Here is a 25,758-nt window from a genome sequence, read left to right as displayed (position 1 = left end):
AGAAAAGAAAGTGCACTTTGTTGATATGAGTAGTACTTCAAATCCCTTTAAGCACTAGTCATTTAAGCCTATATCAATGGATCTCTTCAAGGAGGTACCCCACCCAAATAACGTATTCGGTTCGGTGGAGTATTACAGATCATGTCTTATCGGATTTGTGTCTAAATTAACGTAGATGGGTCATTAACCTCTCAAATCTCAATGCAAACCCAACATAATTACTTAAACATGTCAATTATTCTCACCTCTAACCCGACTCATTTTATTTTTCTACATATAAGTCAACCCGACTTATTTAATTAACTCATTTATCTCTATCTAAGCAGATCATTTTCAACGAGTTGAAGTCGTATTTTACCCATTAACTAACTAATTTATACGGAGTATAACCCATTGACCCAAAATGATGTATTATTTTTAAAAAGGTTAGGTAGATCATCGACTCAGCCCACTCAGTTATGACTCGTTTATACAATAATAGAATTATTATTTTTGTTGCAAGACTTCAACCTGGTCTAATCTGATCGAATTAAATTTTATGGCGTATGCGTGTCAACCCAGGTGTACTTGAAAGAGTTACACCATCTTAACCTAAATTGATAATTTTATGGCATATCATGTTTTCGGGGTTAGTTCAATAATTATTTATTTCTATTTCTATTAAAAAAAAGTAAGCATTTCCTTTTAGACTCAAAGTGAACAGTTGATAGTTACAACAAGATTCCATTTTATAGCAAGTGCCTACATTTGCAAAATATCGATTGACGAGAACATTTCATTTTAAGGTAAAGAGAAGAAGTACTTGTTGAATTAGTATTGCTCTTGAAAAAGACCCAAAATACAAGTTGGTAGAGGTGATTTTGGGTTTAATTGTTAAGTCATGTATATGTGTGTTTAGGTCACAATTAAATGAGGGAGAGATGGTTTGCTTTTAAATTTAAGAAGTTTCTCTTCTATCCATATGAAACACTCACATGTGGTTATATATGAATTTCTTCACACTTCTCTTTACGTGTGAGCCCACTTTAAACCAGACCGGATTCAAACAAGCTCAATCTAGGCTAAATAAGAGGTAAACAAAGCTTCACTCAAATGCATATAACTGCTCAATTAATCATCATACCCAAGTCTTTAACCATGCGTTCTCATATCATGTTAAATTTATGCAAACATGTGTGGTGTAACATAACGTTAAACTTAGACCGGAATATACAAACGTGAAACGTCTATGCTCACACATTGGTTACTCAAATTGGACGATGTACAATTGAATTTTAGTTAACTTAAAAGTGGCTTAAAAGTTTGTATCGTTGGCGACTACTTAGATTGTAGCTAAATAATAGTGGAACTTTCTATGATGAGTTGTATGTGTCAATTGGTATAAATGGAAATACAAGCAAAAACGATCAAGTTATGCTTATGCAAAAATGTTCAAAAGGTGATTCTTCAAGGTGAAATATTGAAGATCATGATTCATGTATATAGTCCATAAATTGCAATACTTGGCATTTCTGGAATCTTCTTTGGCCAGAGACATACTACTCCCTTTCAGACCAAAGATTATATTGATTTTTTGGCACTATTTATTATTGTAGAGAATTTTTAGTATTATTTGTAATATATAAGAGAAAATATATTTATGTCAGATTTTGTTTGATTAATTATCATGGATGCTAAAAAAATAATCAAATATTTATAATTTTAATAATGTGTAACTAAGGATATTCACATTGCAATATGCGCCTTGAAAAGTGTGATAAAGTCAATATAACATTTGGCGTGGATTGGAGAATTACATAAACGACTAAAATTTGGTTTCAGACGTTCATTATCAATAAATGTGTAAAATGATCGATCAACTTATGTGATAAAACGACCCTAAATAATTTTTAATATAATCGATATAAAGTTTTGATCAATGAGTATCATGAATTCATGATAGAACAACCTTGGCAATTACTTCGAGATGACACTCACTTTTATGTGTATTATTTAAATTTCAAAATAACATACCCTCCTCTCATTCGTTCAAAACCTGCAAAATGGTTAAATTTTAATTAAATAGGAGAATTACTCAAAGTTAAATTGAAAAAGTTAATCTTACATTACAGTTGCGTATCTAGAAACATTAGATGGGGATGCAAAAATTCAACCAACACAAAACTTTGTGTTAGTAGCGGCTTTTAGATTCCGTTAATTACTAATTTACAACGAGAGTGTAAAACCATCCAAACCAACATTTCTGTTGAGGGAATTATATTTTATCAACTCCGTTATAAATACTAGAGTATATGAAAATCGTTGATAAAAATTACCGATTATAACATATAAATCATAATTTCGCAACCACCCAAGTTACTAACCACCAAGACACAATAACATTCTTTTTAATATATTTTGAAGGTAATAAGTATATATATTTTCCGAAAATAATGGGAAATAAAGACGCACGTCCTACATCCCCGTAGATACGCTTATGTTACATTATATGTGTTGGGAGTTGGGACATAATGTGCTATGTCTAACATAGCTAACATGCCAAATATATGTATGATTTGGAAGTTGTAAGTCAAAAAAATGACAGAGCATAATGTATTTTGCTTTAAAAAAAAAAGGTGTGTCAAATATTCATGTCAATTAACTAGATAATAAAAGAACAGAATTAACTAAATCATCTGTGATTATTGTTAACAAGGATTCTGGGTTGTTGGCTTAAGAAAAGGAGCTGTGTTAGTGGTAAGAAACACACATTAAAAGGAATCTTGCAATATACATATTTTTCATTGTAACATTTCTTTGCACACTATTACAATTTCTATATTTATTTTTCTTCAAAAAAAATTCGTTACACGCGATAGATAGCCTTCTAGTCCCTTTTTTTCTTCATAACTTGCAAAAAGTTTCAGGTACAAAATCCATACATTAATTTTATTTTATTTTATTTTATTTTTCTTACAATTAATTACTCTGTATCATTTTTTGGCAATCAATCTCTATAATCTAGTAGATACTCTATATATGACACTATAACTTTATCGTTTGTTGACTCACACGTTTGTGTATAATGCCAATTTCCAAACATCATTTAATCAAAAGGTTTTGAATATACCGCTTTATTGTTGTCAAAAAAAAAAAAAAAAAAAAGTTTTGAATTTTTTTTTTAACCCAAAGTCTCATTATAGACGGTACATATCCGTCTATAACTAAAGACGGGCCAAATACAATACCACATTTCTAATAGGACAAGCAACAAGTGGGGTGGTGGGGCAAAAAATGTCACCACTTTCAAGTTATTTGACCCGTCTTTAACTGCAGACGGATATATCCGTTTATAGGAAGACTAGCTGTTTTTCTAAACATCACTAATTCTCTAAGTATGATAATCTTGAGTTGGGATTTCAATTTTTCATGATATAAATCCTTCCTTAATGGGCATTTTAACATGTGTTCATTGGACACATGTTAAAAAAACCCCTATTTAAATACATTAATCCGTTTAATAAATATTTATCCTTTTTTGCTAATTAAGATGTTCCCGTTACAGACTTATAGTCTTGATTTGTCTCCGCGCGCATGACTTGGCGGCTCATACTCTTATCTCTTTTAGCTTTTATTTTATCATTTTGTTATGGATAATTATATTGATTTCTTATGATTCTAGGATTTGCCCTATTTCTTTCAATTTTTCAGGACACGAAAAACACGTTATGCAAAGATTTTAACCTCATAAAATGTATCGCTTAATTATTTTTGCAGATACGATCTTACAGCAAATCCGTAACTGACCTGACCTAACCTAACTTTAAAACCAACAAATAAGACCAGTCTCCCGTTGGACCCACCAACCCCTAAAAAACATTTACAAGCTTTCCTATATCACAATTTTTCCCTTACAATTTTTAGTTCTCCACAACTATATATAACCTCCCCTACTTCCGTCCATACTCACTCAAAAAACATTTCAACTTCACTCCCCCAAAAATACTAGAGAAAAATATGGCACCATCACAAAACAACACCACCAACCATAATAATAACATCATGTATGTGGAACACGGTGGCACTCTTCCAACTGATGTTCCTCATGATTTTCATAAAAATCTCGACGATGATGGTCGTCCCAAACGTACTGGTAAGTCACGACAATTTATCGTTGCTGTCAACTAGTTTAAAGGATAAAGTTATGATAGATGACACTTATAAAACTGATTTCAAATCTCGCTAGCAAAAAAAAAAAAAACAATTTTGTACCGTTACTTATTTTTCCTATGCTATTAGAATGTTTTAACATGTCGCGAAATCAACTAAAAGGAAATAAATATCGTCAAATATTCTTAAAGAAGACTAACTGATTAACTAAAAATGAATCACGTTTCATAAATGTTTGTCAACGTCAAGTTGACAATTTTCAACATAGGTCATTCGGAAAAACAGTAATTTTGCGAGAAAATTTTCTGGGTCTGCCACTGACTGAGCGTATTGAATAATGGTATTTGATAACAGGGACGGTGTTGACAGCGAGTGCACACATAGTAACGGCGGTTATAGGGTCAGGAGTACTATCGTTGGCATGGGCAATAGCCCAACTAGGATGGGCAATCGGACCGGCGGTGTTGGTGTCGTTTTCATTGATAACGTATATGACATCCACCTTTCTTGCCGATGGTTATAGGGCTCCTGACCCTGTTACTGGCAAGAGAAACTATACTTACATGGAAGTCGTCAGAGCTCATTTAGGTATCTTAATTAATTACTTCACTTCATTTATTTTCATACTTTTTGTGTTTTATTTAACCAAATTGTTTTTATATTCGGTTGTCCTATCCCATGCCCACTAGGCATTGGATAAGAAACTCAAATAGAAAATAATTAATGATTTTTTTCTTGTAAATTGATAGGATATTGCAATTTTCCATAAAAACATCATTAATTATTTTCCTTTTGGATTTCTTATCCTATGCCTAGTGGGCATAGGCATAGGATAGAAAACCCTTTTATATTTCATCTATTCTTGTCAATTATTTATGCATTTCTTATTTGTCTATCTTAGACCAGAGTTTGTATTATTGTTTTTGACAGTCGTCAATTATTTACTTATTCCGTATTTGTCTATCTTAGACAAAAGTTTGTGTTCTATTTTTTTAACGGTGTGATGTAAAATCGATGCTTTTTAAAACCCGTCAGCAACAAAATTGGGTTAAAAAAGAGGAGAAATTATAGGGTTTTCTTTCTCTATTAGTTTCATTCTTCATTCAAATCGCATTATTGTTTTTAAAATCCATAAGCAATAAAATTGTAAAAGAATTGAAATCAAATTAGAATAATGCACCACCATACACGTTAGAAAAAATGAGAAATTATAGGTCGAAGAACTACGAGTAATTAATTTTTATATAAACTGTGTTAATACAACGGTCTTATACAAAATCAGCAGCTGTCTTTTTCTTTTTTCGGGTATGATGTGATGGTGGTATTCAACGATGTGTATGAGAGCACATGTCAATTGTATATGTCTCCAAAAGAGTAGGCCCAATGTGGAGACGGAAACGTTCATTTAATTGGATTAATTGCGTGAGTAAGCATTAATGACAAGAAGGGTGAATTAATAGTCGATTGATGAACTGTTGATCAGGTGGCATGAAAGTGCAGCTATGTGGACTTGCGCAATACGTTAATTTGGTGGGCGTTTCTGTTGGTTACACCATCACTGCCTCTATTAGCATGGTGTACGTCCCCCCTTTCTTTTATGCTACATTTTCACCTCTACTAGGAGTATTACTAACGTTAAAAGTTAAGTTGACTATTTAATGTATTAAAATTATACTTCTCACTTGGAAATAACCGATCACTCGTATCGTTAAAATGATTACTAACGATAAAATAATATTCGTTATCATAATCATATGACGTTAATAAAACGACTACTAATTAATACGAAGTAACGTACAGATAAACAGACAAAATGTGCACCAGAGAGTCGTTGAGTTTAGTTAGTATCAGACTATTCACAGAACTGAAACTCAATATCACCTACATTTTTTGGTGTTTGTTTTCAATTTTTATTTGAGATTTGTGTAAAACGATTTTATACCGTAATTCTAGTCTAGCCTAAAATGATTGTATGTATGTTTTGTTGGACAATCCAAAAAATGAACAGGGCAATAAAGAGATCAAACTGTTTCCACAAGAATGGGCACCATGCAAAGTGCTACACATCAAACACACCATTCATGATAATATTTGCATGCGTACAAATATTGTTAAGTCAAATCCCTGACTTTCACGAGTTATCTTGGCTATCCATTGTCGCTGCTATTATGTCCTTCGCTTACTCTTCCATTGGCTTTGCTCTCTCCGTTGCCAAAGTTGCTGGTACCACTCACTACCACCTTCTTTTACTTTGGACCATTCTACTATTCCTTTACGTTCTATCCTTTTCTACTTTTATAAATTAAAACCCGTCTTAACCTCATAACGAACCTCTTCCCATGCTATATGTTTCGCTTAATGTAGTGTTTTTATTTATTTTAATAATGTCCAAAGCCAAAAAAAAAAAAGAGGTAAACTTTATTTAGTTCAGTTTAGTCTAGTTGACCAGTTTGAAAAAGTTAGTCAAAATAACTAGGTCGATTTGAATGATTAATTTTGATAAAGATTGTACCTATAATTATATAACCGTGGTTCGAATTAATAATTGAAATAGGTGAAGGTATGGCAAAGACATCAATGACAGGAATACCGGTAGGAGCGAATATGTCATCAATGGAGAAAGTGTGGAGGTGTTTTCAGGCTATTGGCAACATTGCCTTTGCATATGCTTATTCTAATGTCCTTGTCGAAATTCAGGCAAGTTTCCTAACTTATCTTTTATCCTAACGAGTGACTGTTTTATGTTCAATGTATATGGCAACTAATTACATAAAATTTATATAAACGACTCATTTACATAAGTATTTGTGTCGGTTTCACACGTCAAACAATAATTTTAACGAGGGGATATTAGACACGGTTTATCCTTAGTTATTGATCGGTACTCGCAAGTGAATACATACTCGTCGAATTTAGACCATAAATTAATTAATTAGGTAAGTAATATTCCAAGATTGGTAGGTTGACCATGTTAGTGAAGTTGCGTGGAAAATGTGAATACTAGAACCACAAATGTATGATAAGTTGATATTTTGGTTACAAAATTTGGATTGTTATGCTTAAATTAGGGGCCATAACATTTAATTATTAAATACGATATGGAATTATTAAATTTGTTGTGCCAAATGGTGTAGTCGTATGAAGCATGTGATGGATGCATGGGATCTTAAAATTTGTGCTCTAATTAACTGCTCTTTATGACCGTTACGCCTTTACTCTGATCTCCGATCTCTCTTTCGGTCTCTTAGTTAGCCGCTCACTTTTACCTACGCTATGACTCCCAACAAACAAAAACGTTACAATACATTCATGGTCTTAGGTAAATTTACGTTAACTAATAACAATTGACGATAGTTATTTCGTTACATATACGACTAGTCGACTATATGAGACCAACTGTATAAACTTACTAAGGAGTAGTAATAAAATGGTTATATATGACTATAATAACTTAGGCGTCGTCTACATTTGTAAACTTACGTTAATATGATTTGAACACATATTATCAAGTATCACATTTATAACTTAACTAGTTGTGGTACTTGATATGTGCATTTTTTAATCGGTTAAAAACTATTTCAAATATAGAAATGAAAAAATGATAAGAGTAATGTTTTGGACAAAATGTGGAATTCTATTAGTGAACATGAAAACGATGTGCCCCTTCCATTGCAATGAACCCTTGTGTTTAAGATAGGACCAGCTCTGACATGCTTCTTCTCAACCTCTCAATTAAAGATTCACAACAATGTAATCATAAATGTGGGCCATTTTTTATTCTTATCACCTCTCTATTTCATCACAAATACACATATAAAACCGTGTTATCTAATCTCTTTTGAGTTACGCCCAAGTCTTTATTTAATTGTAATTATTTCCACGGCCATTATTTATAAACTTTATATTTTTTGTTTCATCTTTAAACTAAATCTTTTTTATCATGTATTTTTGAAAATATTAAAAATAAAAGTAACTATTTTGAAAAAAAAGAAAACTTAAATAATTGAAAAAAGAAATTGGAAAGATGTCAATCAAACACAAGTTCCTCCCGCCGCGAAACAGGGATAGTTCATAGTCGGTGCTAAAACAAATGTGGCATGCGACTTATCCAGAGGCGGATCTTCATTGTAGTGCACAGGGGCCAGGCCCCCCCTGTCACATGCGCTTAACACACATATTTTGTTAGTTAAACAAACATAAGTGAATAAATTAATACTATTAGCCCCCCCTAAGCTTTTGTGCAAATTGCTGAGCCAAGAATGAAGACTTATGATTGTGGGCTGTGCCATAAGTTTTCAACCGAAAAACAATGTCCATGCCAAATTAGAATTACTTGGCACAATAAATATTAAAAATACCGTAAATTTTAGACGGTCTCACATTTAAGACGTTCATTTATACAAGAAGACAATTCATTTATTGGTGTTAATACATAAGTTGTTTTTATACAAGGAACCGTGAGATCGTCTTACACAATAATTACTATAAAAATACTTTCATAAATTGAAAAATAATCCATATAATTACTACTCTTTGGTCCGTCTTTTGATTTTTACCGTAACAAGAGATACGGCTAATTGTACAAAAAGGTCATATTATGAAAATGGAGTTTAATGGAAAAATGAGAGGGAGAAAATTATAAGTTGAATCCTACTCTGTTTGTCTCAAAATAAACTTTTCATTTGACTTTTTTTTTGTGTTCGAGATGTTACTTTTATTAGATTTTTATTTATTTATATTCTACTCCCTCTGTTCCAGTGATATGTTTACACTTCCTTTATTTTGTGAGAGAAAAATAAAGGAAGTGTAAACATATCACTGAAACGGAGGAAATACGTTTTTGGTTTAAATAATATATTATGAATTTTTTTTAACGTGTGTATAATTTACTGTCGTGTTACATTAATTTTATAATTTTAGCTTACTTTTTTTAAAGTTTGACCCTAAAATTCAAACCAAGAAGGTTATTTTGGGATGGAGGGGACAACTATTTACATTTCTTATAATTTTTTTTTCCAAAAAACTATATTTTAAATAAAACTAACGATAATATATTAATGGAAAAAATATAGTCAAAACATCATCTTTAAAACCATATAAGTGAAGACAAGGAGTCATTTTTCTGTATGCATGAAAGCGACTAATTGGCTCAAAATTATTCGGCCCCCCTCGAGAAACCGGTCAAGATCCGCCACTGGACTTATCGTCATCCATTACCAATTAGGTAATTGCAAAATTTGACCATTGTTTTCAACGCTAGTGTAACGTAAATGACGCACTTTTTTCCAATCAAATTATCAAATCATTACAAAACACAACATTACTTAATGTTTGATGTCTTATCTCCCAACATACGTTAAAATACGACTAATTACAATTTGACTTTGAATACTTTGATGTTGAATCTAGTCACTTAGTTTGTCTCTATTAAGAATTTATGTAGTTATAATCTCGTTTTATTATATTTTCGGGTTTAAAATTTTAATTATTTCAGGCTCTCAGATAAAATAGCGTTGGTTTTTAGTCCTAACGGTGTTCTAGGAAGTAGAAGTTTATATGTTGAAGTGATACAGAGCAGAAAATAACGATTTATAATTCAGCTATTCAATTCGCAATTGATTGGTCTAGTGTAGGACTCTGTGATCCAACACATATCAATTTACTAGGGAATCACACAAGTGTGTGGTATGCCTAAGACAAATTCGATTGATAGCCCCCAGCTACTCAATATAGACACGCAAGGAACAAAAACACTCTAGCTTGTCCTTTTCTAATTTTTCTCTCTTTTCTCTCCGTATAGTAGTTCTCCTTACTAGAAATATAGCACTCGGTAAGAATACTGGAAAACGTTTATTGTCCAACATGTGATAGTCGGACCACAAATCAATTTCATTTTTGTATATGACGGTTTTATATCATGAAATGAGTAATCCGGATTCCGGAGTATATAGAAACTTGATTTGAGAACTATACGACACTATCTCATACGAAATGAGACTATTACTCGATGAGCGTTTATAGTAATAATGTCGCCTAGTTAATATACAATTACATTGGTAATTTTTTATTTATAACCTTGTTAAATTCCGTCAACAATAAAAATACACATGTTGCTCGATTTACACCAAAAAAACACCTTTTAATTGATAATTTGATGCGACGATTCAGATTTGATATGAGTTTACAACAATGAAAAATCCAAACGACGAATCTCATGTTACCAGATCGAGTTACTTAGTAATAATGATTAATGTCTAGTCTCCACCTTGCTACTATGCAATGTATATTATCCATGGGAGATGATCTTGTGCCTTAAGTTGATAATTTAACACAACTATACTTGGGTTTTGCAGGATACGCTCAAATCGCCACCAGCTGCAAACAAGCAAATGAAGAAAGCATCTCTGATTGGTGTCTCCACCACCAGCCTCTTTTACATTCTCTGTGGCTGCTTTGGTTATGCTGCCTTCGGCAATGACGCCCCCGGCAACTTCCTCACTGGTTTTGGATTTTATGATCCTTTCTGGCTTGTCGATTCGGCCAACATCTTTATTGCTATCCATCTTGTTGGTGCTTACCAGGTATACATACATATCATCAATTGCATTTCGATATCTTGTCGTTTCTGTAGGAATATTAAGGTTTTCAAGGTCGCTAATATACATACTTGTACATTTCAGGTTTTCACACAGCCCGTATTTAGCTTCGTTGAGACCTGGTCGAAGAAAAGATGGCCAGAAAACAAGTTCATCAACAGGGAGCACCCAGTTGTGATTCCATTTGGAAGCGGAGTCTACTATTTCAATTGGTTTCGACTAGTATGGAGGACACTATATGTTATACTAACAGCATTATTCGCAATGATATTTCCTTTCTTCAATGATTTCCTAGGACTACTCGGTGCCCTGTCATTTTGGCCACTAACCGTCTTTTTCCCAGTCGAGCTACACATTGCTCAAGCCAAAGTGCCCAAGTACTCCTCAAAGTGGATTGCACTCAAACTACTAAGCTATGTTTGTCTTGTCGTGTCATTGATCGCTGCAGCTGGCTCAGTTCAGGGACTCATTGTCGACGTCAAAAAGTACCAACCCTTCAAAGCCCCACAAGGGTGAATCTGATTATTTTCATTAATTTTTCAAAAACTATAATGTTAACAATGTGAGACCAATTTGGTGCTCAAAGTGAGGTCTTTGTAATAGTAATGTGTTATTTAGTTTGAATGTAAGCCAACCAATCTACCCTTACCTTAATTATGTAAATAACTAAGTATTATACCAATTGACATGGTTAAAACAATGAATTCAAGTTATGTATTCAGAGAGTGGCCTTCCTCCCACCTTTGTAACAATGATGTTCCATTGTGAAAATAAATTTCAAGCTTGTTGGCTCACTTCGATTTTCGACTTGTCGATTTGTTACTCTTTATTTCCTTTATGTTTATCTCATTTAACAAAATATTTGAATGGTTTATGAAAAGGTATCCTATATTTGAAGATTTTCATTTTGTTTTATCATCAAAATTCATATTCCATCATTGATTCATTAAAATACAAACACTAATAAAAGTCTAGTAGAGAACTAGAGATGGAAGTGGGCACACAGGACGTTGGACTGACATGCTCCGGCACGGCCCATAACCATTTTAGTATTGTGCAAGATTGACACGGCCCGACAAGGCAGGCTATGGGCCGTGCCTGGGCCGAAGTTTGAGAAAAAAAAAAACAGTGCCTAATCCAAACACGGCACACTAACCAAAATACAAAGAAATAAGGCTTAAGTGAAAGAATTGTTTAGGCACACTTAAGCACGGCACGACACGACACGTTGTGGGTCGTGCCTGTGCCGCCATTTCATTTCACCGGCACGACACGACACGAAGTCACGAAGCCCACATTCGTGGCTTCCCTGGGCCGTGCCATTTTCTCCTCGAGGCCGATGAGTCGGCACGAGGTATGACCCACTTCCATCTCTGACGTCTAGTTATATTCTACTCACTAGTAAATTATTGTAGTAACAACTAACAAGTACTCCCTTCATCCAATTATTTATTTAGTTTTGATGTTTACAAACAATAAAAAGGTAAAAAAATAAATTCGACAACGACAACGAAAATACAAAGTAATGCATCCATATTCACTCATGCCTTCACATTTGAGTAAGCAGATGGGCCAATTCTTTGCGAGGCCTAAACGTGGCTTTCAAAGAATTCTTCTTCCTCATGCTAAGTCCAACGCCTTCTTTCATATCAACTTCTTGGGCTTCAAACTCAAAACATTGAATTACCGAAGCCAATGTCAGCCCAATTAACCTTGTGGCGAGGTGTTCACCGGGACAAGCTCGTCTTCCCGACCCAAAAGGCATGAATTTATACCCAATTCGATCACCTGTAACACCCTCAAATCTTTCGGGCTTAAATACCAAAGGTTCGTCCCAAACCTTAGGGTCGTTATGAATGGCCCAAATGTTCACTTGTAGCATTGTCCCCTTTGGAATTTTGTAGCCACCCACGACACAATCGTCCGTGGATTCGTGGGGTAGCAGTATGGGAGTAACTGGGTACATACGAAGTGTCTCGTTTATTATGTAGTGTATGTAGGGAATATGTGCCAAGTCGGACTCCTCGATCAATCGATCATAGCCTACGTAAGCGTCGATTTCCTCTTTGGCCTTTTGATGAACGTGAGGATTCTTTATCAATAGCGCTAGTGCCCATTCCATTGTGCTAGCTGATGTTTCCGTTCCCGCCAATAATAAGATCTAAGGTTCACCAAGACAAAATTGTGTTAAGACTCAACAAACTGAGATTGTTATGACAATTTTCAAAAGATGAAATTCCCCCTCCCAATTATCGGTTATTTAGGAAGAATTGTGACAAGTTTTACCCTAATTTTAAGTAGCACAACTTAGTAAGGGGAACTTTATTAGCTAAGCTAGATAACATATCCTTATATCCATATGGATTATGAGATGACGCTACTAGATGGTACCCATTCAATCTCGGTACTAACCTACCACATTCTACAAAAGAATGTGTGAGAACATAGTATCGAAATTGGATATCACCCGATGACACCCTATCATTGTTAATTTGTCATCCATATTACAAGTACCAGAGTTCACTTAAACTGGTTGACCTAGCCTGCAACTCGGGTCCCGTCATGCCCAGACTCGGCCATGATCCTCGGCTGTTTTAGGGTCCTAATCTCCAAGCCCAAGGCCACCAAAAGCAAAAGACCCCCCCCCCCCCCTCTCCTCTCTTTCTCTCTCTTCTTGACATAGGTCGGTCAAGGGCCTGTTAGGACGTGATTTGTGGCCACTCGAACGGGTCAGGCCGACCTGCAACCTCGGTCCCCTCATGCCCAGATCCAGCCATGACCCCCGGCCCGGCTTGCAACTCGCCCTTTGTCGTCGGTTCAGTGGTGAATCTAGGGGGCTAGCAGGGGCGCTCGCCTTCACTAGCTATTGGAAATTTCAAAAATTCTTAGTTAAAATTTTCCATATTTTCGAATTTTCCTTAAACTATTACCTGAATTGCCCCCGCTGAGGTCAATTTTTGGCTTCGTCACTACATAGGTTGGTTCTGGCCGGTTTTCGTCGGGACTGGTTAGAACTCAACTCGCTCCTCTAAATATACAATACTCGCTTCATCCCATAGTAATCTTCCTAGTTTGACTTGAACAAGACACCACTTCTTTGACTCGAGTTTTCTACAGTTATATTAATTTGTTTTCATTCAAAAAATATATTTACAAAAGACCTTTTGACTATTAATCTAAATATTTTATTCTAATGTTTTACTCCCTCCTATTTATTAACCTCTTCCACATTTTCTAAAACGAAAAATTCACAAAGATCTTCCACTTTCCTTATTTGTCTATTATATGTGGTTAATATATGTAACCCCACATTCTCTCTTACTTTTATTTTCCTCCACATATTACCACTCCACTAAATATTGGTCCAAAACCAATGTAGAAGATCATATAGTATATGAGGGAGTAGTTTTTATTATTTTAATTTAACACTAATTTACCGTTAAAGTAGTTTTCAAAATTTAACCCAAGTTAAACTAGAAAGATAATAATGGGATGACTAGGGAAGTAAGGAATACAATCAAGGAGATTTGGGTAATAATCATACCTCAACAAGTCCTTTGATAATAGTATCAGTTGCATAATCAGGATTCGTCTTCTTCAACTCAAGCAACACTTGTATTAAATTCCGATTTTGCCCTTCACTTCCTCCTTCCTTCTCCAATCCCTTCCTTGTTTCCTCTACCAAATCTTGTAAAAACTTATCAAGCTTCACAAATATTTTCATCCACTTTCTTTCCGCCATCTTTTCTACCCCAACCCACTTTAACCACGGTAAAAAATCCACCATGGTAAAAGCACCTCCACTCGTCACTAATTCATTCAATATCATCTTAAACCGTGTCGAAAACTCGGACCCCTCTTCTTCCCCGTGTATCCTCTTCCCTGCTATTGTCCGCATCATCACGTTGTTGGTTAATTCCACCAGCACCGTCTTCATGTCCACGGCCTGGTCACGTCCTTTGACGAAAATGCCCTTGACTAGTTGAACCACCTCGTCGGCCCGTATATGGGCCAGGAGGTTGATACGGTGTGGTGAGAGGATTTCGGTTGACGCGATCCTACGGTGGGTCCGCCATAGTGGGCCGTATGGGGCCCACAGCATGGTGGTGGACTCATACGCTAGGATTTTGTTTCCGATTAAGCGAGGGCGGTTGGCGAATATGACATCATTGTGGTGGAGACAGTCTTCTGCCGCCGAGGCAGAGGAGACCAAGAGGGTGGGCCGGGACCCTAGTTGGAGAAAGACTATTGGGCCGTAACGGGATGAGATTTGAGATAGGGCACGATGGATCGGGTTTGAGTCGGATGATTTTAGAAGGTGGAGGTGGCCTATTATGGGTAGGGTTGGAAACGGTGTTGGTGGAAGGTTACGTAATTTGTGTAGTAATAGGGTTTTTGTTAATGTGTATGAAATTATAAGGATTATAACGTAGTATAATATTGTAATGAAATCCATTGGAATTTAATTATTTAATTAATAATGTTTAATTTTAAGGAGTTGATTAATTTAATTTGTGCTTGTGGATATATATATAAGGAGGAAGTGCAAAAGTGTAAGTTGAATTTCTATACATGATAATTGATATGGATGGCAATGGACTTTTATTGGATTGGTAACGTAAGCATCAAGAAACATCGGTGGCTTGACCTCACTATTATGGGTAAGTCAAGGGTCAATATTGTGCAAACATTTCATTTTCTTGGACCATTTTGTGACTTTCATGCTTTTGTCTAGAAAGATCTTTCTTGAAGAGAAAGAGCATTGCATGGACTATACAGAGTACATCATTATCCTCTTATTTTTTCTTTTGTCCTCTCATTTTTTAACACATCATTTACTCTATGACTCACAATCATTTCCACTATCTTCATCCTCTTCTTATATATTTTTGTTCACGATAAAGAGGATCCTCTTATCTATCCTCTATCATTTTAATTATAATTTAACGTCTATTAAAAGGAAAAAATAAAATGTATATATTAAAAATGAAAAAATATGATTGGCTAGTTGGCCCAAGGGCCAATGTTCCATTTCCTCTAATTTTAGAGGAAGTGGAGAACATCCTCCTTCTAAGAGGATGTTCTATGCATTGTCTATAATAGAGAGGACTTTCTCTTAGATGAAAGAGAGTGCTAACAGGAGGTTATTTCCTCCCTATTGTACATGCTCTAATAAGTAAGTCTCCTAAGAGCGCGGGCACGACAATCAGTACACGTAAAGTATAAATATATAAAGAGTTTTTTTTTTTTTTTTTTTTTTGACAACGATAAAACTTTATAAATAAACTTTAGTTTTATTTGTGACAGTCTCTTCAAAGAAACCTTTCACAGCTCTTTTCAACTTATCCTTCTCACTTGCCCTCCTATTTATCCCTTTGTCTCAAGTCTCTTCAAAGTGACGGATTTTGTTCTTCACAATTGAAAAATTTGTGATAAATATAATTAACCAATAATTTTACCAAATTAAATTCGTATACTAATAGCAATAATTGAAGTAATTAAAAATTTGTAATAGCAAAGATATTTATAATTAAACATAAGTTTGGACATGGAAATCTCATGTCTCGATCTAGGTTGGGACATGGGAGTTCCGTGCTCAAGCTTAGGTTTGGATGCAGAACTCCTGTGTCCAGACCTAGGTTGAGATATAGTGTTCCATGCATAAACCTAATCTTTTCTTTCTAAAAAGCTTGTTTTTATAATATGAACTATTGTTGTTGATATAGAAAATTTTTGAATGTTTGTTGTGATAATTCTGTTAAATTGGATTTGAATATGTCAAATTTGTTGTTTTTTTAATTAGGTCCTGTTTGGTACTCAGCAAATTATAATTAGCAGAAGCAGAATACAAATGACAGATTTGATTGATATGTTTGACTAGTATATTACAATTAACAAATTTAGTAAAAGTGTTTGGCAATTAGCAGATTTAAGTTAATAGATTGTTGTATACATGTATAAATTATAGACATATTCATTTTCTACAATCTACTAAAGTGAATATGCTGGGGGGGAGCAGCATATTGTAAAACAGTAGATTGGAGCTCAATCTACTGTTTCAATATGCCATTTACCAAACACGTAATTTAGTAGATTGTTGAGTCAAATATGCTAAAATTCTTGAATATGCTGAAATTTCATCAATTTACTATTTACCAAACACCTTAGTTTGTATAGATTTGTATCCCATGTCTAATATGTGCTTTTAGGGCACATGATAATAAACTAAGTAGGGAAAGATTTTCACATTATGGTAAATATGAGTTTCAACTCTAATGTATCATAATATATTCTCAACAAAATTTCTCTAATTAGTTTATATCATGTGCCCTTAGAAATTCCGTTTTCGGATTTATTGTTTTTCCTTTTAGTTTTGTCTAGATTTGTAAGTTGATTAATTGGTTGCGTTTTGATTATAAGAATCACTAAAGAAATAAAACTGGGTTCTAATGTCAAGAGTAAAGCTGTTCAAATTAGTAAAAGTGTCGACTTAGTAAAAGTGTCGACTGATGATTAATAAAGTGTCGACGGCGAACAACCGCTCCGGTTGTAGTGCACGGGATATAAACTATTTTTGTACTAAGAAGGTCCATAAAGTAGGGAAATTCAGCGCAAAGCCCAACTAGCAAGCTATTATGCTAACGACGGTAGAAACTAGTAAACCCAATAAATTGATGAACAGTAGTTAAAATAAGCCCAAATGAATGTTACGACAGTGGCCTTATATGGCCCGAAGAAGTCGTTGGTGGTGTTAGCACATTAAACCGGGTAAACAGGTTGATTGGGTTTGGGTTGGTTAATTCGGGTCAGGTCATTTTGAGTTTATCACATTTTCGGATTAATTTGGATCAGGTCGGTCATTTCGGGTTTATCCCATTTCTGGGTTAGTTCGGGTCGGATTAGGTCATTTCATGTTACAGGCCTATTTCGGATTTGTTGGTCTGGATTCACTACAAAAAAAAGGTTTCATTGCGACGGGATTTTGGTAATCCGTCGCTATGGAATCGCTATGGAAGCTTTTCTTTGTAGTGATTATTTGTGTCAAGCGGGTCGGGTTATTTCGGGTCGGATCATTTTCGAGTCAATGATTAAGAGACAAAAAGCCATTTCAAGTCTTATTGGGTTAATTAGAGTTATGTGTTTATCGGGTCATTTTTGGTTAGGTGGTTTCGAATCGGGTCATTTTGGGTCGGGTTTGTTACGGGTCATTTTCGGGTTGGAATGGGTCGGGTCATTTTCAGGTTGGGTCGGGTTATTTTCGGGTTGGGTCGGGTCATTTCGGGTTTCGGGTCACGTTCGGGTCAATTTCAGGTTTGGTCAATCGAGTCGGGTTGATTTTGCTAGGTCTAATCTGCATCCCGCACTAAGTCATGTACCTTTCAGTTGAAAAGATCTAAACTGAATTTAATGGAGTTGAAATAAATTAAAATGAATAAAGTTGAACTGAACTAAAGTAAGAGTGTAGACAATATAAGTCTATAAATGTTAGTTGACTAGTCAATAAGCTTGTAACTAACCTATAACTAACCACTAACTTAGTTTGTTAGTCAGTTAGAGGTCTTAGTATATAAGCAATACTTCTCGTTGTAATCAGATTACTTTTCTCACAATATTGTATCAATAATATACAAAGTATTTTATCTCTCTATAATCTTCTCTCTAATTCTCTCAATAACTAATCTTCAATAACAACCATCTTCATCCTTACCTTCGTCAATGGAGGTTTGATGGTTTATATATGGTATCAACTTATTAAGATCATATTATTTTACGCTTCCACACAATAAATCCTCTAAATGTTCTTCTTTTTCCATTTTTAATCAAACTTTCTTTAATCATGCCTAAGGATACACTGTATTCGCCATTGGACGATCCTTTGTTTCTTTCTCTAACTGATCAACCAAACTTGATTCTGTCGTCTTTTCTCTTTGATGGCTCCAATTTCATTCAATGGCAGCGCGAGATCATCTATGCTCTTCTTTCAAAGAACAAAGTTGGGTTTATTACTGGATAATGTTCTTGTCCTCCTGCCGCTGATAAGAAGCACAATTCTTGGGTAAGATGTGATATTCTCGTCTCTCGTTGGATTAAGAATTCTATTGCGAAGCCATTAGTTAACAACTTACAGTATGCTTTGTCTGCTTAGTCTTTATGGTCTAATATTCTTGAGCGTTATGGTCAGTTGAATGTCTTGGATTTATATGCTATTAAAAAGGATTTGAGTAATACCTCTCAGGATACTTCTTCTCTTCTTGATTATTATGGTAAAATCAAGAATTTGTGGGAGAACATTGACACTATGGATCCTATTCCTCAGTGTACATGTGGTGCCATGAAAAACTGTACATGTCAATTGCTTAAAAGACTGTTAGGTAGGGAGACCCAGACCAAGTTAATACAGTTGTTAATGGGGTTGAATTCCGAGTTTGAACAGTTGCAGACTCATATTCTCACCTTAGATCCTTTACCACCCATTAACAAGGCATTGGGGACGCTTCAAAAGATTGAACATCAGAAGTTAATTTATGATATAACTTCTGATATTGATGTGGAGTCAGTTGCTTATGCAGCTAAGAAAAGGACTCAGTCTTATTCTTCTAAGGATGAGGTTAGCAAGAAACGTCTTAAAGATGATGCTTCTACTGGTCCTGAAGATGGGAAATACTGTGAGTTATGTGGGCGGTCTGGTCATACTATTAATGAATGTTGGAGACACAAGACCTGCACTTTTTGTAATACTAAAGGGCATATTAAGGAAAGGTGTTATAAGTTTAAAGCCTATAATGCCAAGAAGGGTAATTCTAATATGGAGACAGGCTCTTCTAAGGCTGCCAATAATGCTGAGCCTGTTTATTCTGAACAAGATTGTCATTACCAGGATGTAGCTCCTTTTTCTGTTGCACAACCATTGATGCATGAGTATGCTGCTGGGAGTTCTGTGGGGTACTCTGGGCATAATCAGGTGTCTACTAATGCTCATGTCTCACCAGATTTTGTTCAGGGGATAGTCAATTCTGTTATGGCTAAGGTATCACAAGAAATGAATGAGAAGAATAAGCCTTCTAATTCCACTTTACAGTACTCAGTCAATTTTGCTGGTATGTATCTATCCTCACATGCTTGTGCAGTTAATAATTCAAGTTCTAAAATGGATTGGATTGTGGATACTGGTGCCTCAGACCACATGACATCTAATATGTCTTTGCTTCATGATATAATCTGTTTATCTAGGCTTGTTTATGTGGGCTTGCCTGATGGTAGTGTCAAGATAGTCCATAAAACTAGGACTGCCAGGATTACTGATAAGATAGTTCTACATAATGTCCTCTTCATTCCCGATTTTAAGCAAAATCTGTTATCTGTGGGTAAGTTAATAGCATCAACTGGCTTACTTGTGTTGTTTTTGGATGTTAATTGTGTATTTCAGGACCCTACAAGTAAGGACATCGTTGTTTTGGCTAGGAGAACTGGGGACCTGTACAAGCTCAGGAGTAATAATGCTTGTAGTTCAGTAGTCACTTGTAGCTTTGTCAATAAGGAAATCTCTGTAAACAGCAATAAAACTTTGAGTCAGTCTCAGGATGTCAGTTTACTACATGCCAGATTAGGCCATTCTTCCTTGGATAAGATGAGACATGTAAACAGTGAACAATTGAAAGGAATAAAAAAGTTTACTTGTGATACCTGTGTACTTGCCAAACATCATATTTTGCCTTTTCCAAAGAGTACATCATATGCTAATGAATGTTTTAAATTGGTACACATGGATGTTTGGGGTCTTTACAAAATCCGAACACTTACTGGTGCTAGATCATTTTTAACTATTTTGGATGACCACTCTAGGTTGATCTGTAGATACCCAGTATCTGTTGAGTCTCCAACAAACACCTGATGATTATCGGACTACAACATGCTTAGGAATCGCAGCGTTTAATCGACAGTTTTGTACAACTATACGTCGGAAAACTTAAAACGATTTCGAAGATAATATATTTTAAAACTTTTCAAAAGTACCTGGAGTGTTTAATGCATGACGAAGAGGTCGCAATGACACTAATTAGAATCAAAACCGAAACCGGACCAAAAACCGACTCGAAAATTCAAATCCCGACTCCAACAACGAGTCAAACACAAAAAAACAAACTTTTAAATACTTCCATGTTAAGGTTTCTCGGAATCCTTAATGGTCAAGTACAAATCAAGTTCATCTAAATCCTACGATAGAACAAATCATGATTACACTTGCGTGATAGTGACAAAGACACCTCGAAGACGCGCGAAATGGCTCGCGTCTCTTCGAGCAGCCCATGCGGCCACATCGCTCAAAACGCACACAACCACCCATTTTCCTATAAATAACCCTCAAATGCCACCATTTGAGGGTTACGCGAGCATCCGCCCCCTCACCTCTCTCTTAAAGTTCTAGACTCGACTTCTCAAGTCACAAACCGACACGTGTTTACGACCTACCGATCGTAAACACAAGCCTTACATATTTTTCGGTACCGTCATCATGCATTAAACCACTTGACCGACTATCTCGACCACTACACCATCACTAAACTTAAAACACTCTTTTACTTTGCTAAAACGGTTTTCAAACCGAGTTTTTCGACCAAACAAGTTGATACACTTTCGTCGATTTCTCGTCTCAAGCCTAGCATGTAAGTATGAGGGTGTAAACATCTTCTCCTATCATGTTTTTCATTTGTTTCATGACTATAACATGCTAAAACATGCATAACATGGTCCAAATATGGGATAAATGAGCCAAAACCGGATTTTCGGTTGAGGCAGGGGCTGCTTGTATAGCAGCCAGGCTCGCGCCTAAAGCCCCTCTCAACCTTAAATCCAACCGTGTTTGGTCTCTTCTTCCCCTTTATTTTCATTTCATATTTGTAATCGGTTTTTACCATTTCAAATATTTCAAACCATTTTTATGACAATTTTTTACCACAAAACATTTTCACCCTTGGTTCCTAATACCATGACGACTTAATCTGTGTTTCGGTGATAATATTTGGTTAATTACATTATAAAAGGTATTTTAAAACTTTTTATTTCATTTCTTTACATTTTGAAAGGTATTTTAAAGTCTTTTCTCATTTCTTTACATTTTCAAAATAAATATATTAGTCATCAACACAAAGTCATCCTTGGTTCTACATACCATGTCGGATTTTAACCCAAGTACGATGATGAACATTGACTAATTACAAACAAATGAACTTAAAAAAATTAGTTCATAATCATTTTCAAAACTATTCATGTCAAGCTTGCAAAACCGAACCCGACATCGAATATTGTCAAAACAATGACGATTATTCAAGCCTCGTTCTTCACATCAACACAAAAGCGGCCTAAACGGCCATTTCAAATCAAGACGGGTTTAAACACCCATTTTTCAATACATTTTACAAACTTTTTCAATGGTCAGAAGACGTCTTCCATCGTCTGTTGATCCGCGCCTAAACAGACCACTCATTTTCCCATTTTCAAACCAGGGCAGACTCACTTGCATCGCCTACTGGCTCGCGCCTGTTCTGGCTGCCTGATGCAGGGCCTGTTTCCTTCCAGCACTTGTCTAGGACGATCCCGACTTCGGTTAACCCGAATACATGACGGATCAGATGACAAATCTGCCCATTTTATATCATATTTTCAAAACGCCTTACTAACACAAATGGATCACGTTATGCACCATAAACCTGACTCGGTAAATGGATGTTTAATTTCCATCTTGCATGCAAATCAACATTAAATCCAACTCGACATCAAATACTTGATACTTGGATTAAAACAACCGACATAGAAAGCTCACATGTTAGGTTTAAACTCGTGGATGCGCATTCATGCATTTACCCGTTTTATCAACTTTTGCATTTAACCAACCAAGATCGATCAGTAGAGGCCTCTACCGTGGGCGGGATTGGGTGTCCGATTAAAGGGATTCCCAATACATACCTTCACCTCTTACTCAGAAACTTTGGATAGTGGACGACCTTATCCAGGGCGTACGGGAGTCATTCTAGAGATATGATGCTAAAGAGGGACGATTCCGTATCTTTAGTGCCTATGTCAAACACCGCTTTTTGCCTTGGTTGACCTAGGTATAAAGTGGATTCGAACGGGTTCCATGCATCCCACAAATGCTTGATGGCGACTCCGAACATCTCTTGCATCGTTTTGAGACCCTTGCCGAGACGAAACCGGCCCGTCTAAAACGATCCGGTCGAAAACATTTTTACGCCCCCGAGCGTGGCTTTCAAAAGACCACTATATGACCACAGATTGGCTTGGCGTGTAGGTGGCCCATGTCCACATGACCTGGACCTTTTTTATGCATAATAAGACTCAGGTGCCTGGTTTAGTCAAGGGTTTTGTGTCTTATGTTGAAACACAATTTGATAAAACCATTAAAGTGATTAGATCAGACAATGGAACAGAATTATTTCAAACATATTGCAAAGATTACTTTACTGTTAAGGGTATTGTGCATCAAAGATCCATTGTTGGCAGACCACAACAGAATGGAAGGGTGGAAAAGAAACATAGACACTTATTAGACACTGCCAGAGCACTTCAACTGCAGTCTAAGGTTCCTATTAAGTTTTGGGGTGAATGTTTGCTTACTGCTACTTATTTAATTAATAAGATGTCCTCTGCTGTCTTAAAATAAAAAACTCCATTTGAGGTCTTGTTCAAAGAACAACCTAAGTTTGATGAGCTTAGGATATTTGGCAGTTTGTGTTTTGCTTCTATGCCTCCCACAACAATGGATACGTTTCAAAAGAGAGCAAGAAGGTGCTTGTTTATTGGGTACCCTTATAATCAAAAGGGTTATAAGCTGTATGACTTGGATACACATACTATTTTTTCAAGCAGAGATGTCATATTCAAGGAAGGGGGTTTATCTTTTCCAAGTTCCAGTTCAGACCAAAGCACCGCATGCCTCACCTGCAGATTGTGTTATATCCGCTGATTTTCTGCAGTCTATAAATACAGAGGTTCCTTCTTCTTCATCAGAGGTTTTAGAGAATCCTGGCGGTCCTACAGCAACTGCTCAAGTTCTTACTGATATAGGCACAGAAGCTGAGCCAACTATTACTACCCCTACTGTAACAGTCCAGACATCTGATGATGATGTTGCTACTGGCCCTGTTGCTGATCAGCCAAGTCAGCTTGTAAGGAAGTCTGCTAGACTCAGAATTCCTTCTGTTTTACTCTCAGATTATCATTGTCCTCAATAGAAGACAAGAAGGTCCACTACCTTTCAGGCACATGTAATAAGTGAATTGACCTCTTTTGATAAGGATTATATCATGTCCTTGTGCAACGTGGTTGAGTCACATGAACCAAGTTATTATCATCAAGCATGTAAGTATGATAAGTGGGTTCTTGCTATGAATCAAGAGTAGCAAGCACTTGAGGCTAATCAAACATGGGAGTTAACTACCCTGCCTTCAAATAAAAGGGCCATAGGGAGTAAATGGGTTTATAAGATAACGCATAAGCCAGATGGTTCCATTGAAAGGTATAAAGCTAGGCTAGTTTCTAAGGGTTATAATCAGGTCAAAGATATGGACTACAAGTTGACCTTCTCTCCTGTTGCAAAATTTTCAACAGTTAGGATATTATTGGCCCTAGCAGCTATTAAGGGTTGGCCATTGCATCAGCTCGATATTAATAATGCTTTTCTTCATGGATTTTTGGATGAAGAAGTCTATATGAAACCCCCTTTGGGTTATACACTTGAAAAGAAAGGGCATGTCTGTAGGCTAAAAAGGTCATTATATGGCCTTAAGCAAGCTTCAAGGCAATGGAACCTTGAGTTGACTAAATATCTCATGGACTTGGGATTCATTCAATCAAAGTTAGATTATTCTCTCTTTACCAGAACAGATACTGTTACAAAGAAGTTTCTGGTTGTATTAGTTTATGTAGATGATGTGTTGGTGACTGGTGAAGACATTACATGCATACAACAGTTGAAGGATCAGTTGCATTCCAAGTTTACCATCAAGGACTTGGGCTTAATGAGATATTTTCTGGGTTTAGAAGTTGCCAGAAATGAACATGGCATTTGAGGAATCCAAGACAGTATCCTTTCATATGCAAAAGGGCCTAAAGCTGTCTACTGATAAAGGGCAATTACTTTCTGAACCAGAGAAGTACAAAAGGCTAATTGGGAGGATGCTATATCTTAGCTTGACTAGACCAGATATCTCATATGCAGTACAACATTTGAGTCAGTTCTTGATCGAGTGCTCCTAGAGATGAGCACTATGTTGCAGCTCAGAACTTGGTGAAGTACTTGAAAGGTACTATAAATGCAGGACTGTTCTATTCTGCATCAGCTTCATTGGAGTTGCAAGCCTACAGAGATGCAGATTGAGCAACTTGTGCTTTTAGTAGCAGGTCACTGAGTGGGTACTGTATTTTCTTAGGCAGTTCTCTCATATCCTGGAAAACTAAGAAGCAAAAGACCGTGAGTAAGAGCTCTACTGAAGCAGAATATAGGAGTATGAGTTATACAGCTAGTGAGTTGGTTTGGAATGCAAGTATTTTACAAGAGCTGTAGGTTCCTTTTAACTATAGAAGAGCTATAGCGGCGGTTTAACAACCGTCTACAACCGCCGTAAAGTTTATACGACGCCGCGATAAACGACGGACCCTAAATCTTTAAAAACCGCCACAAAAGGTCATTTATAACCGCTACCGTGTGGAGTTTTTCTACTAGTGCTTGTACTGTGATAATAGAGCTGCTCAATGCATAGCTGAACATCCTGTGTTTCACGAGAGGACGAAGCACATCAATGTTGATTGCCACTTCATTCGAGACAAACAAATGGAAGGGTTTCTCAAGACTCGGCATGTTGGTACTAAGATGCAGTTAGCTGACATAATGACTAAACCTCTAGGTACCAGAGAACATAATTTTCTGGTTGCCGCCAAGCTTGGTCTACAACTATCTTCTTGTAGTCCATCTTGAGGGAGAAATGTAGACAATATA

At 36.0% G+C, this 25,758-nt stretch overlaps 3 protein-coding genes across 3 annotated transcripts; 2 read left to right on the top strand and 1 right to left on the bottom strand.

The window, feature by feature from the left end:
* The first annotated feature begins 3,906 nt into the window (after positions 1–3,906).
* LOC141586606 (amino acid permease 6-like) lies at positions 3,907–11,539 on the top strand. Its single transcript, XM_074407896.1, has 7 exons — positions 3,907–4,132; positions 4,504–4,737; positions 5,633–5,726; positions 6,158–6,372; positions 6,704–6,846; positions 10,503–10,730; positions 10,830–11,539. Exons 1-7 carry the CDS (start codon positions 3,997–3,999, stop codon positions 11,259–11,261), a joined length of 1,482 nt encoding a protein of 493 aa, XP_074263997.1. The 5' UTR covers positions 3,907–3,996; the 3' UTR covers positions 11,262–11,539.
* Positions 11,540–12,174: 635 nt separating this feature from the next.
* LOC141586605 (cytochrome P450 81Q32-like) lies at positions 12,175–15,317 on the bottom strand. The gene is made up of 2 exons (XM_074407895.1): positions 14,290–15,317; positions 12,175–12,906 (listed from the first exon to the last, which is right to left on the bottom strand). Exons 1-2 carry the CDS (start codon positions 15,199–15,201, stop codon positions 12,295–12,297), a joined length of 1,524 nt encoding a protein of 507 aa, XP_074263996.1. The 5' UTR covers positions 15,202–15,317; the 3' UTR covers positions 12,175–12,294.
* Positions 15,318–18,582: 3,265 nt separating this feature from the next.
* LOC141587916 (uncharacterized) lies at positions 18,583–23,995 on the top strand. Its single transcript, XM_074409381.1, has 4 exons — positions 18,583–18,738; positions 18,892–20,607; positions 23,053–23,362; positions 23,631–23,995. Exons 1-4 carry the CDS (start codon positions 18,583–18,585, stop codon positions 23,993–23,995), a joined length of 2,547 nt encoding a protein of 848 aa, XP_074265482.1.
* The last annotated feature ends 1,763 nt before the right edge of the window (positions 23,996–25,758 follow it).

This window comes from Silene latifolia, chromosome 6 (assembly GCF_048544455.1).
Source record: "Silene latifolia isolate original U9 population chromosome 6, ASM4854445v1, whole genome shotgun sequence".
Classification (NCBI taxonomy): domain Eukaryota; kingdom Viridiplantae; phylum Streptophyta; class Magnoliopsida; order Caryophyllales; family Caryophyllaceae; genus Silene; species Silene latifolia.
The sequence above is the reverse complement of the archived record's forward strand: the minus strand, read 5'-3'. Positions and strand labels throughout refer to the sequence as shown.

Bases quoted from the DNA above. Each gene is read 5' to 3' on its own strand.
- LOC141586606 (XM_074407896.1), top strand. From the start codon at position 3,997: ATGGCACCATCACAAAACAACACCACCAACCATAATAATAACATCATG. The intron at 5,727-6,157 runs GTACGTCCCCCC...AAAAATGAACAG, and splicing joins ACTGCCTCTATTAGCATGGT to GGCAATAAAGAGATCAAACT. The intron at 6,847-10,502 runs GCAAGTTTCCTA...TGGGTTTTGCAG, and splicing joins ATGTCCTTGTCGAAATTCAG to GATACGCTCAAATCGCCACC.
- LOC141586605 (XM_074407895.1), bottom strand. From the start codon at position 15,201: ATGGATTTCATTACAATATTATACTACGTTATAATCCTTATAATTTCA. The intron at 12,907-14,289 runs GTATGATTATTA...GGTGAACCTTAG, and splicing joins TTATCAAAGGACTTGTTGAG to ATCTTATTATTGGCGGGAAC.
- LOC141587916 (XM_074409381.1), top strand. From the start codon at position 18,583: ATGCCTAAGGATACACTGTATTCGCCATTGGACGATCCTTTGTTTCTT. The intron at 20,608-23,052 runs GTATCTGTTGAG...CTTGGCGTGTAG, and splicing joins GGTTGATCTGTAGATACCCA to GTGGCCCATGTCCACATGAC. The intron at 23,363-23,630 runs GTGAATGTTTGC...TTTTTCAAGCAG, and splicing joins GGTTCCTATTAAGTTTTGGG to AGATGTCATATTCAAGGAAG.